Consider the following 14,319-nt stretch of genomic DNA (forward strand, 5'->3'; position numbering starts at 1 on the left):
ACACCTGTCAAGTATCTGCACTTTTTTCAGTGAATCTGACTTGGGCTGGTCTTGTTCATGCTGCTTAGCTTTAAATGAATCTTTTTATTTTCCTCTTGTGTAATAGCACTGGGCCCAAAGGAACCCATTACATCTTTTATTACTGCCTGCTGGCAAAGAACTATCAAATGAGACTCATTTTGTAAGTATAGCCCATTTTGCACATGCTGTTAGCTGAACAGAAATACTGAAAATTGCTTAATTCTTGCATAGAGAGTAAGGAAAATGCGAGATAAATTCAAATGCCTTCCCCAAATCTTTAAGCATTACCTTTCTCCAGTTATTTCAGCACAGGCCAGGGCTAACACAAGATCATTTGTGATAAACTTGTAAATTTCAAGCTCAAAAGAGGACACTGAAAGTGAAAAGGTATCCTGATCCCTGGTTTTTGAGAAAATACACTGTTTTCTACTCATCTTCTTTATTCTCATCTGTTCCTCATCCAGGGCAGACATTTGTGAATAAGGGAGACTAGATATGGCTCAAGGACTTCTTAGGTTAATAAAAGCAGTCATTTAATAGCTCCTGACACTGAGGATTGCATGTGTTCTTCTGATGCATGAGCTGTCACTCCTCTCTTATAGAGTAAGAGACAAATCCAGGGTATCAGATTCAAGTCACATTTATTCACTCTGGACTGGATCAAGTAGACTTCTCTGCAGCCCTGTTTTCTTTAATTGCAACGTCTGTCCTTTTTCTTATATATACACTTTAATAAATACATCTTACAATATATGCAGTACTGTGAAAAGTTATTACCAGTACATCAGGGATATATTGTCTTGAAAAATATCTCTGGCGATTCTCTAGCATCAAATAGGTATGAATATTTAGTAATGAAACCTACAACCAAACTTGTCAAAGGCCACTTACTGGAAAGTACAAATTTCCATCTTGCTGTCCTGTGACATCCTTAAGACATCCTTAATGATCTCCAAATCCTTAATGATCCTTATGATCTCCAAATCCTTAATGATCCTTATGATCTCCAAATTTTCGAGGAATGTGAATGGTTGCCATACCAGACCAGTTACATCAATGTAAATCCTACTCTGATTATAACAGAAACTAGGCTTTCCAGGGTAAACGTGGAAGTGAAATTAACAATCTGGTGTGTTATAGCCATTAAAAGATTACAATTGCTGACAATCTATTACTGTACACAAAAAGGATTTTTGCCATTATCCAATCATAGTAAATATGGCATTTTATTGGAAAAACAAGTATGTATGATTAATGCTCAGCTGTCAAGAGACTTGGAAAATCCCCTTTATGTAAGAATTCCCCTAGGCAAGTCATGGTTTTGTAGAAAATCTGCTACTAGCTGTTAACAGCTGTCTTTTGAAACCTGCTCTAAAATAACTGTCACGCAAGGTACAGAATCTAAATTTCCTTAATTTGATTTTTGTTAATACTGAAATTTCAACATAGGTAAAAGAACACAGCCAAAGACCACGTTACTGGTTTGACACTTCATTTTTCCTGAATTTCACACCACTATCATACCTAAACATTCAGAACTGAAACAGCTTTTTACACTTTATAACTGGATCTCACAATCCATCTGAAGTTATTTTTCATGACCAGATGTTGCTCTATTTTCCACATCTTAACCACATAGTCTAGAATACCCTTAGAACTGGGGTTACAGGATCTTCCATTATTTCACCTGTAATAAAAGATATCCAGGAAGGCAAAAAAGTTTCATATTTGCATATTAACTAATCAATGTTCTCACGGTCATCACAAAGCTCAAGTGCTATTTAAATCCAATAAAATTTCTATTTTGTAAGCACAAGCCACATCCTATTGAGTGTCAGAAGTAACTTGTCTTCTCAGAGCCACCAATCTCTACAGTACTTAAAGCAATTTAGGAAGAATTCAAAGGAATAATTCATCCATTGTAAATGGAGCTATAGGAGTATAACTTCATACACAATCTAAGATGCTAGCAAGTTAAATGCAAAAACCCTACCTGAATAAACAGTTACATACCATGGCAATCATTAGGAAGGTTAAAAATATAAAATGAAGCTGTACTCCCAGGAATTCCCATGATGTTACAAAGTAATACTATTAATATGAATCACAATAGTATTAAAGTTTCAAATGATCCTCATTGTCATATTTTGCTCTGTTCTTATAAATGTAATTTAAACTATTATTATTTCCATTTTATGGAATGAATGTTATGAAATAATCACCATCCATATTGGTGATGTTTGAGTGACAAAATGACAAGTCTTTAACACAGGTCTTAACTTACATTCCTCTTCCTTTGGATCAAGTTGTGTAACACTGACAGATAAGCGATCTACACGTTCTTGTAAGGAGTTGACTCTAAATGAGAAACTGTGTGCTTCATTGAAAAGTTCACCAAATATATCTTCAGCATATTTACCTAAAACAGGAAAGGAAAGCATAGATAAGCAAGAAGATAAGCAAGTATACCCAACAAAATGAGCTTGCCTTTAGAAAGATTTCTAATAATTACCAAATAAGTAAATTTAATGTGCATGATTATCAGTTGCAAAAGTCTATACTCACTAAGCTAGTTCAGAATGCTTCAAAAACGTAAATAAAAGTTAAATAGTAATTTCTAATTTATTTATGATAAATGAAATTATTTAACACATTACAAGAGAGACATTCAGCTGGTTTAAACTGACTGAACTATGCAGATATCCAAGGAACTAGACCAATTAGTTTCTTGGATTTGTATAAAAGGATGACTTACAGCATCTAAAGCTGCTTCTGTATAAGCATTAACTGAACTTTCCATGCGAAATCAATCTCAACGCTTCTTAAAGCACAGCTCCCTCTCCCGCGGTTCAAAAGACCTTTCAAAAATGAAACATCAGATGTCTACAACTAAGTTCATTAGAAACAATGTATTAAAAAATGCACATTAAAATAATATATTATACTTTGGCAGGTCAAAATTCTAGTAACTGATTACTTTACACTGAAGTAAAAGAAGAAGAATTTCTTTCATTCAGTTCAACGGACATCACACATTTAGTCCAGCAGACAAGGAGATTCAAGTCTGAGAAAAGGCTCAGTAATTATTTCTCTTGTACAGCTGGAGTGCCTCATAGAGTGCTTCTAATGCTCCCTGGTTTGAGGAAAATATTTTTATGAAATCTTTGCCTTCACTGCACAACAGGTCTAGATGAATAAATAAAAATGAATACACAAAGACATAAGGAGGAAAAGTTAAATTGCCACAGGTGGTGTGTCAACTATATAAGGATACCACATGGATGGCACGTGGTCAGCACAAGGCTAGTGCATATCATTTATTAATACTTAAGTAATAGCAGAAAAAAAGCACAACTATAAATACAACAGATTATAAAAGGGGGATTTATAATTTATATGAAAAATAATCCAAGGAGCAACTATCAAGCTACTAGCAAATATTCCTTCAAACATATGAAGAATAAGAAAGCCTGAAAAGGAATCTGTAGAGTCAGCTGATAACAAAGGTATAAAAGGAACACTCAGAGAAGACAAGATCACTGCAAGCAAGCTGAATTAACAACTTCCAGTAGTGTGGCAATGAACTAGAGACATCCTCACACCAAAACTCTTCTTTGTGGGAGACCTGTCAAAGCAACTGAAGTGACTATATACAAATCAACAAAATAAATTAACAAAACAAAGAGTACAGAATCAGTAACAATTTGTAAAATCTCCATAATACACACTGGAAGGTGGCAAGCACAATACTAAGTTTCAAATTTTTGTCATTGAGTATATCTTGAGAACTTCAGGCCTGTAAACCTGACATTCAGGCAAATTAGTACAAATTATTATAAAAACTGAATTGTAGCCACCTGGATGACTTGTTAGAGAAGAGTCAACACGGCTTTTATAAAGGGAAACCTCATCAGGTTCACAAGCATGAGGATGGAGTGCAATGACCTAGATTAGTTCCAAGAGTTAGAAAGTCCCTAAGCAAAGCTTTTCAAAAAACTGAGCCAGAATGTAAAAAGTAAGAGCCACAGCAAGGATAAGTAATCCCTGAAATGGTATAGAACAGAGAGTGGGAATAAACTGGTCTTCACAGGTACAAAAGGGGAGGTTTCACTGCCTTCTGTACTGGGATCTATGCTATTTTAGATATTCATAAATGACCTGAATCAGGAGAGACCAAAGCTTTCCAACAGCACTAACTTATGGAAAAGAAACACACCGATCATCAGCAAATGCATAGAAACCCCAGCTAGTTGAAGAGGTTTTCAAACTGGAAGCAGTTGAAGGCTAAGAGAATAGTAGAAAATGGGGAACGTGACCAGTGAGGATAAGAAAAAAGCTGAAGTTGTCAATGCCTTCTTTACGTCTGCCTTTAAAACTCTGACCAATTATCCTTGGGGTACTCTACCCCCTCACCTGGAAGTCTGGGATGGGAAGCAGAATAAACCACCCTCGATTCAGGTGGAAAAAATTAAGAGACCTACTACTACTCTACCTGGACTGTCACAAGTCCAAAGATTCAGATGCAATCCATCTAAGAGAGTTGAGGGAACAGTCAGAAGTGATTGCCAAGCCACCTTCCACCATCTATTTACATTCCTGATCAACCAGAGACGTCCCAGAGGATTGGAGGCCTGCCAATGTGACTCCCATCTAGTAGGGCTGTAAGAAGGATCCAGGGAATTACAGGTGCATCAGTCTGATCTCTGTGCCAGAAAAGGTTATGGAACAGATCACCCTGAGTGATATCACATAGCATGTGTGGGACAACTAGAGGATCAGGCCCGGGTAGCATGGGTTCACGAAAGTCAGGTCCTGCTTTTTATCAATCTGATCTTCTTTTAGAAGAAGATCTACCTGGAGGAGTATGAGGGAAAAACTATTGACACAGTCCACCTAGATTTCAGCAAAGCCTTTGACACTGCCTTCAACAGTATTCTTCTGGAGAAGCTGGCAGCCCACAACTTGGGTAGGTACACTCTGCTGGGTAAAGGACTGGATTGAGGGCTGGTGGTGAATGGAGTAAAACACAGCTGATGACTGGTCAGGAGTGGTGCCCCCAATGGGGTCAGTACTGGGGCCTGTCCTGTTCAGTATTTTTGTTGATGACCTGGATGAGGGCACTGAGAGCACCCTCAGTAAGTTTGTAGATGACACCAAGTTGGCTGGAAGTCTGCCAGAGGGTAGGATGGTCCTTCAGAGGGATCTGGACTGGCTGGATCACTTGGGGCTGAGGCCAGTGGGATAAAGTTCTGGACCAAGTGCCAGGTCCTGCACTTTGGCCACGATAATCCCAAGCAACACTATGGGCTTAGGGTAGAATGACTGGGAGACTGTGCAGAAGAAATGGACCTGGAGGTGGTAGTCAACACTCAGATGAACATGAGCCAGCAGCGTGCCCAAGTAGCTAAGAAGGCCAATGGTATACTGGCTTGTATCAGAAATAGCATTGCCAGCAGGAGTAGGGAAGTGATCATCTCTCTGTACTCTCAGCACTGGCGAGGCCACACCTCGAGCACTGTTTTGGGCCCCTCACTGCAAGGAAGACACTGAGGCCCTGGAGCATGTTCAGAGAAGGACAACAAAGCAGTGAGAGTTCTGCAGAACTCTGCAGAACTCGTATAAAGAGCAGCTGAGGGAAATAGGATTGTTTAGTCTGGAGAAGAGGAGGCTCAGGAGACTTTATAGCCCAAGTTCCCCATCTCCCCTGTCGGAGATATTAAGATTTGATGTTAGGAAAAATTTCTTCTCCAATTTCTTAAAATTTCTTCTTCTTCTTCCAGCAGTCAGGCGCAGTAACAAGCTGCCTGGGAGATGGTTGAGTCACCATCCCTGGAGGTGTTCAAGAAACTTTCAGATGATGTACTGAGGGACATAGGTTAGTGGGGAAATATTGGCGGTAGGTGGATGGTTGGACTGGATGATCTTGGAGGTCTTTTCCAACTTTGGTGATTCTATGAAAAAAGTATCACACATTCTTATCTTGTTCTCATAATTCTTGAGGCATCTGTTACTAGACACAGTAAGAAGAGATCAAAGGCACAGCCATTCTGGGAACCATATTTCTTGAGTTCTACACCACATTAAAAGAAATGGAAAGTTAACAATAAAGTCTGTTTAGCTAGCAATTCACTTAACACAAGACTTTCTTATATACGTCTTGAAACTCTGAAAAGCTTATGCTCTTTAACCTGTATCTAAAGCAAGAGAAATTACTTAAAAATGAGCAGGACTACTAAATTTTTTAATATAAATTTACTATAAGCAGATTTAATCTATTCTTGATAATATATTCAGATATACCCAATTATTCAACTTAATTAGACAACTCATGTAATATTCAGAGACATACACATTAATATCAAGTATTAAATTTCATGTATGAAATAAAAAGTAAATTGCAAGCTCTAAAATTCATTGACTTTTTACAGATGTATTTTAAGGCTAGTTTATCTGTATCATTTCACCAGGCTTACAATTCATCTCTCATTAATGAGCTCCAATTCCAAATAATATGTCTCAAAATCTTTTTATAATGTTGCACACAAATATAAACATACTGCACAAAATAATTGCCTATGCTTATGAACATTAATCCTCAAATGGAAAATACATTAAAAGCAACCTGTCACATTTGAAGTGGTATGCAACCATAATGTCTCTACCTACAATCCTGTTGCCAATTTATTATTTTTTTTTAAACCTTGAAGCATATGGAACTAAACGTTCTAAGCAAAACAATGTTTGCTTCCAGAGAAATGTATAATTTCCTTTTGAAAGAGTACTACGTATAATACATATAACACTTTTAATACAGTATTTCTTCTACTGTTCTTTTTTGTGTACTCCATTTGAATGTATCTTCAATTTCAAATGGTTTACAAAAAGATATGATTACAAGTCATAAGAATGACAAAACATGACAAAAACCCACCAAAAAAAAAAACAACACTGCTTCAAACCCAACAGGAGGATATCAAGTATTTAACAACAACAAAAAATGTTGCTCAAATTCCACTTAACTTATAGATGATAGGTTAGAATAACAAGAAATCAAAACTAATTCAATTTCATAGAATTAGTACTACCAAAGTATTGTTAACAGACAGAACATTTACACCATTATGGGACTGTTTGCTCAAAAGCACTACTCATGTTTCATGCAGTACAACAAACAGAATGACAGATGACTATGACAATTAAAATAATAATGCCTTGGGGTCTTGGTCACAGCTGGATACATAATACCAGATTAAAAAAAAACCAGTGATTTGTTTGGCTATTAAATTACAACAGATTTCTGTAAATAAATTATTTCAGCATCTGTGAAAAGCTTATTTTTATTGGATTTGTAAAACTTAGTTTATTGATCAGAAGTACGCTTAGATTTGTGATTTTGAAAAGGCAAGTCACACTGCCACAAATGCTACTTACTGTTGTTCTCAGTCTATCACTTTGCCATTCATTAAGACAGCACACTTAAATAAGAGGATATACTACAATTAATCTTTAATTTGGGAATGTATTATAACACCTTAATTTTTTTGCAACTTCTCTTGTAACAATTGGCTCAGTAATAACCTGCAGTAAGAAAGCAACACCAGAATGCAGCTCCCTCTGGTGTCAGTGTCCATTTTTGTGACAGAGAAATAAAATGTCCTGGAAGCGACACATAGTCCTTCTGCTCTCCAAGAAGGTGTACATGTTTTGATCGCCTTTTTTGGACAATTCTTTTCCTGACATTTAGAACAGACTTACAAGCTGAAAATCGCATACGAGTGAGTAGCTACTAACTGTAATAGAATAAAAATAACAATACTGCCTTCCTCATTCTTTTAAATTAAACCTACCAAAACATGCATCATCAACTCCTATTCATCACTATGGCAGTAAGTACACAATGGATTATAAAATCTGAAAAGGCTATGGACCAGTTTTACAGTTCTCATCTTTCACTATTTTTCTCCTAGTTTTCCCCTATAATTGCTTAAACCTTTGTCCAGAACTGGCTTTTCTGCACAAATGAATAATCTCTACAAAGCCAGTACAGTAGCAAGAAGGGATACCATGGTATAAAAAACACTGGTTTTGTCTGGTTCTTAAGATGGGAAGATGTATCAGATGAACTGAAATCAACTAGAGTCTCCACATAATGTTTTGAAACATATTTCAAGTTAATTAAAGACCTCTATTTGCTTGGATTAGTTTAAGTAATAGATGGTGTTATACAAATTCCTATGGAACCACCTAAGTACACTGTTGTATCAGGGTATAAATTAGTAGTCTCACTCAAAATTCCAGTCCTTAAATTTACCTGAATTAGTGTATACTTTGTGGTGTCCATTAGTAAAGTTTATGGAAAGGGTGTTTTAATTAATCATTTTACAACACTAGATCAGTTACCTTCAGATGGAGTTACAGGCTATCAGAAAAGAGAGAGACTTGAATCCTTATGCAGGGGTTGTGGAAGAAGCCACTTCTTTTCTTCAGAAATGCAGAAGGATAGTAAAGACATCCTAAGCCCTTCAACTGCACCTAAACCTGAAACAGCATCCCTCAGATGCATTACGATACAAGCAGCCTTCAGGAACCACGATCTAACTTTTAAGTAGATATCTGAATAAATAAATAAATTGTGCACTTTAAGTGCTCAATACCATAACATCACCATAATTGCAAATACAAGAAGATTACTAGTAAACCCCAAGCCAATTGTTTGATTTTTGAAAAGGATGTAAAAATTCATAAAATATCAGAAAGAATAAGCTCAGAATTCAGTTTGTTACCCACTTACATGCTATCATTCCTTGATTTCTTTTATTTCAATTCCATTCCCACAGTAAGCAATGTTTTTGTCTAGTGAGTTTTGTAACAAGAGAAGCACAGAACAAGAACAGAAGTAAAAACCCATGTCCTACTTCTCTATCCGTCCCAGTATTTCACACTATGCAGAATTATATCACCAGGTACTGAACAGTTCCTTCTTACACAACTTAGTACAGAAAATAGTCTTTCAGGATAATTAATTACTACATAAGCCATAGCATTTATAATCAGGGTCCCTTTATGTAGCAGAAGAAGAAAGTTTTCTCTCTGTTAATGTATTTTTTCTTCCTCCATTAATTCTGACACATAATGTAATATATTCATTGGCTGTTAATTCAACTTCAGATCTTCACTCCATTAATTTCCTTTAATTAAACGTTTTAGCAAAAAGCAAGGAGTATTCGAGTTTTCTTGGCTTGCCTCTCATCAGGATCATTTCAATCTCAGCTCAGTGGCTAGAAGTCACAGAATCACAGAATGGTTTGAGTCGGAAGGGACCTCCAAAGATCCTCTAGATCCATCTCCCCTGCCACAGGCAGGGTTGCATCCACCAAATCATGCACTAGGACCAGGGCCTCATCCAACCTTGCCTAGGAGACAGCATGGAAGTTAACAGACTGAACTGCCTTCCTAGCTTGGAGATTAGATTGTTAGTAGCTCCTTGAAAACTTCAGTGGCTGTGGATGAGCGTGGTCTGGAAAACCACATACTACATATATTTCATCTCTGCTAATTAGGAATCTATCATTGTGAAGATGTAAAAGTAGTCCACAAGGACTTACTGTAAGGACTGTAATGGGACAGTGTGATTACGAAGAGACAATCAGGTTCCTGTAGCCAGCAAATCTGGACCAAGAATAATATCTTACAGGCATTTATCAGACAACTTAATCAGGGTATCAAAAGTATCAAACACAAGCAAAGGCCAATTTTGGAGCAGGTCAGAGTCTGAGCAGAGAAAGAAATGGGGGAGAAAGAACATGTTCAAATTCAGCATTTTACTCCAAGAAATTTATGAAAAGGGGCAAGAAAAAGAAATAACTGATTAGGACAACATGGTAAAACTCGGAAACAATAAAAAGAAAAGAAAGGAAGAGGGGAAAGGCTACTGAAGTACAACATTAATTGAAAACCGTTTTCACTAACATAAAGTGCACTCCAACTTAGCAAACAGTGTTAAGCAGCATTCTCTTTCTTTATACACATGTAGAAGATTAAAAGGTAACTGACAGCTTGCTATGACTGAATAGAAGCTCCAGTCCGAATGCTTGCAATATAAATATCCATGATGTGAACACATAAAATACTCAAAATGAGAAACACTTCACTCCCCAGATGGGAGTGTCAGACTGGGAACACACTATCAGTTATGTTCCTTATGTGATGCAGACATTTTGTCTGCAGAGAACAGCTGTATAAAAGGAAAAATAAGATTGGCTGGTAGTTGGAAATGGAACAAGAAAGTTGCATCCACACAAGAGAACTATTTATCCATCTTCTAACAACAGCACAGCTGCACAGCGATATCAGTTGTGCTTCACACATGATAGGCTGACATACATCAACACAGGCAGTACTGGAGTCCTAACACATCTGCAATATTGCTAAAAAAGTAGGTAAGCATTTATCTAAAACAGATATGATCAGAAAGCAAGAAATACAGGAAGGAACAGATAGGAAACAGACAGCTACTGCTGCTGTCCAGAGAGTTTCTGTTGCCACAGCACTCAGAAAAGCTGTCAGAAGACAGATCTTTTTATGAAGTTAGAGAAAGCTGGGAACAGACAGGAGGAAAAAAAATTACCTGCTGGCAATCTTGACTATAGGATCAAGGCAGACTGATGTGTTTTTATGCTCCAGGGAGAAAGGCAGGGCTTATCACTCAAAGAAGATACAATTATTTATGTTCTTTCATTTCTACTTTTTTTTTTTTTTTAAGGTCAAAAGTTTTCTCAACTTGAACAATTAAAAGCAATACAACTAACAAACTATGAAAGGATTAAAAATTTGTACAGAGATGCACAGCAGCTGGCACATACTGATGTAAAGCTCTTTTAATTTTATATTAAAACAAAAAACAACCTCACAGAACTCCAGTCATTTTACAGGAATTGTTTTTGCAGGCATGCTCTACTTGCAAATAGCATCCAAAACTATGGAATGGTTGAGGCTGAAAGGGACCTCTGAATGTCAGCTGATCCCACACACTGCTCAAAATAGAATAACAGAATCCTTAAAGTTAGAAAGGACCTCTGAATGAGGGCACCATAGCTAGATCAGGTTGCCCAGGGCCTGATCCAGCCTCACCTTGAAAGTATCCAGTGATGGGGCCTCAACCACATCTCCAGGTAATCTGTTCCAGTGCCTTACCACCCTCATCATAAAATATTTTTTCCATTTATTCAACCTAAATCCACCCCCTTTGAGCTTGAAGCCATTTCCCTTTGTTCTGTCACCACAGACCCTGGTAAAGATTCTGTCCCCCTTCTTTCCTGTAGCTCCCCTTTATATCCTGAAAGGCCGCTATCAGGTAACCTTGCAGCCTTCTCTTCTCCATGCTGAACAACCATAGCTCTCTCAGCCTGCCCTCATAGTAGAGGCATTCAATTCCATGGATCATTTGTGTGGCCCTCCTCTGGATGCACTCCAACATGTCTATGTCTCTCCTGTAGTGAGAACTCCACATCTGGACGCAGAACTCCAAATGAGGCCTCACCGGCACTAAGGAGAAAAGTAGGTCTAATGAGATCCACCTGCTGGATTAATTCAGTTGAGTTATTGTGAACATCTCTAGGAATGGAGACTAAACTGCATAAATGACAAAATTATACACTTGGCTTTTCTAAATACTGTTTTTCTATATCATATAAGCACTGAAATCTCTGATTTCATCATAGTGCTATTTGTCCAAATCATATCAGAAGAAAGGTTAATAATGCTTTGTTCTGAGAGTCTAATGGCAGAAGATTAATCCTGTTTGAAAGTCAGTAACAGAAAAATCTTAAAGGCAGGAATGAAAAACTGCCAATCAGATTAAAGAACATTCATTTCAATTTGCGAAACTTTACTGTGAAAAGCAAAAGCAGCTTTAGTTTAAAGAAGATGAGGCTCTACAGAACACAGCGTTTCAGCTCTCAGAGAGAAATCTAGCTTTGTCAACAACAGAAAACAAGATGGAAAGGACTGCAGAGAAGCTGGTTGCCAAGGCATTGCTGCAAAACTATTTTGGCTGGCTACGACTCAGATGGCTACTAAAATTTACCTGCATGTCAGCAGGCCTCCCTGAATACCAATAACAGTGTAAAACAAAGTACAGACTGGTTATTTGGATTAAAGTAAGTAAGAGACAATGTTCCTAAGCCAGAAGGACTCTCAAATCTTTTTGAATCCATAGTACTACTAGCCCAAACAGTCAGAAAAACTAAAAGAATTCTGGATTAACATATTTTCAGAAGTACTCATACCTTTATAACATGACATCTGTTTTTGTAGAGCAATTCTTAATGTGGCTGAGAAATAACATTAATTCTGCAGAACGGTTTCAATTTAACCGTAGAGTTAAAATGTTTTTTATTGAAGACACACACAATATAAAATAAAAACTTACACTTTGAAAAACTGAATCAGTTGATTGTATTAAACTGCAAAAAGGAACATTAATAATTCAATAATTCAGTCAGTATACATACTGGCCATAAAAAAAAAAAAACTATAAGCACATGATGCTATTTCAAAAGAAGAACAAGAAGCTGAATTACAGCTCATGCTCATCAGTTGTATGTATTAAAAAAAATAATAATCAGAATGACCTGCACTGGTCTTGCTTTTGTAGAGTAAACTAGTACCTTTTCCCTCCTCTTTTGCATTTCTTGCTATCTCCAGCATTCCATGTATTTTTGACCACTACTGAGCCACAAGGTCATAAAAGGAACCCCTCCCAGGTGTGAACAGCTAATTTAGGGCTCACCACTACATACGCACACTTAATGTAGACACATGCTCCTCTTAGAAAAAAGAAGTTTACATAATTATTGTGACATTCCCTTGAAAGTGCTATCCTTAACAATGCAATACATGTGGATTTAATTTTGTCCCTCAAGTTCATTCTGCTGCAGTTCTGCTTCTTATGAAGAGCAGCTGAGAACGCTGAGTTTGTTAAGCTTGGAGGAAACGAGGTTGTGTCGTGATTTCATTGCTCTCTACAACTTCTTGAGGATGGAAAGTGGACAAGGAAGTGCTCATCTTTTCTCTCTTGTATCTAGTGACAGGACACTTGGAAATGGCACAAAGCTATGTCATGAGTGATTCATTCTGGACACCAAAAATGTAGTTAAACACTAGAACAGGCTTCTTAGAGAAGTGTTTTATGCCCAGTACCTACCTTTAGGTACTGTTTAACAGGTATTCAGATACCGCTCTTAATATACTGCAATTTTCAGGTCAGCCCCAAAGCAGTCTTACAGCTGGACTCAATGATCTGTGTAGGTCCCTTACAACTGAAACTGTTCTTTTCACCCCACCTTCTTTCTGAATAGTTGTAAAAACAGTGTCAGGCATGACGTTTGTAAAAATCAAGAAACCACAGCAAATGCAGCCAAATTTCAAAAAGCTAAGCACTGACACCACTTCTGTTGAGTTGGAAGTTGGTGTTCTTTAAAACTGAAAAGCTAAGCGACTGGTTGTTTAAGACCATGCATGGTGAACATCTACTGAATCCCAATCTGGTATGTTCTTGGTTCACTGAAAGGAATTTAAACAGCTATTTTTTTCTTTGCTGTTGTAGCAGCTGCATTAATAATGTTCATATGTATGTGCTGGAAGCATTCCTGTCTCAATTACATAATTCAGTGTCCTCAGTGAGTGTCCTATTAGGCTGAAGAGACTAACAGCTTTGAAAGGCTGCCAAAGCACAGCACTCTACAGTATACCCTCAAACCAATAACTAAATCAATCTAATTAACAAATTAGGCTACATCACCTATGGTCCTAAGATATTGATGGAGCTGAAAGGCTTTTCACATTATGGATGTATATGCATGCACATTTTAATATTTAATGTGATGGTAGGCTGGAAAATACTAGTGTCCTACTGATTAAAAAACAACTGCAGTACTGGAAATTCAAAACACTACTATGCTGGTACACCTAACATGTTTTTAAAGTTGCTGTAACTTTAAGAAAACAAAACAAAACCAAAAACCAGCCTTTGCAGAAAAACTCCCTCAGACTTGCAGGGCTGAGAAGAATTCAATCCTTTAAAAGATGCACTGAGGGAAAAATTGTTGACAAGTAAGGAGATAAAATTTTTAGCTGCTTGATATCCTATGTAACAACTATGTTTCTGGTTTTAATTTTAATTTAATTAATTTTAAAAGACTACTATTTTTTATTTGTAATGACCACAACACAATCAATCTGACAACAAAAAGCATTAAAAAAAAAAACAAACAGTGGTATATTCCTCATTATGCCATA

At 37.0% G+C, this 14,319-nt stretch overlaps 1 protein-coding gene across 5 annotated transcripts in view; it reads right to left on the reverse strand.

Moving 5' to 3' along the window:
- WASF1 (WASP family member 1) overlaps positions 1–14,319 on the reverse strand; it is a 79,198-nt gene that overhangs the window by 12,897 nt on the left and 51,982 nt on the right. For all 5 annotated transcript variants that reach the window (XM_052685772.1, XM_052685739.1, XM_052685759.1 and 2 more), the window contains one exon: positions 2,306–2,440. In XM_052685772.1, the coding sequence (XP_052541732.1) occupies positions 2,306–2,440 (135 nt within the window). The remainder of the gene's footprint in view (positions 1–2,305; positions 2,441–14,319) is intronic.

This window comes from Tympanuchus pallidicinctus, unplaced genomic scaffold, assembly GCF_026119805.1.
Source record: "Tympanuchus pallidicinctus isolate F22 unplaced genomic scaffold, pur_lepc_1.0 scaffold1, whole genome shotgun sequence".
NCBI lineage: Eukaryota > Metazoa > Chordata > Aves > Galliformes > Phasianidae > Tympanuchus > Tympanuchus pallidicinctus.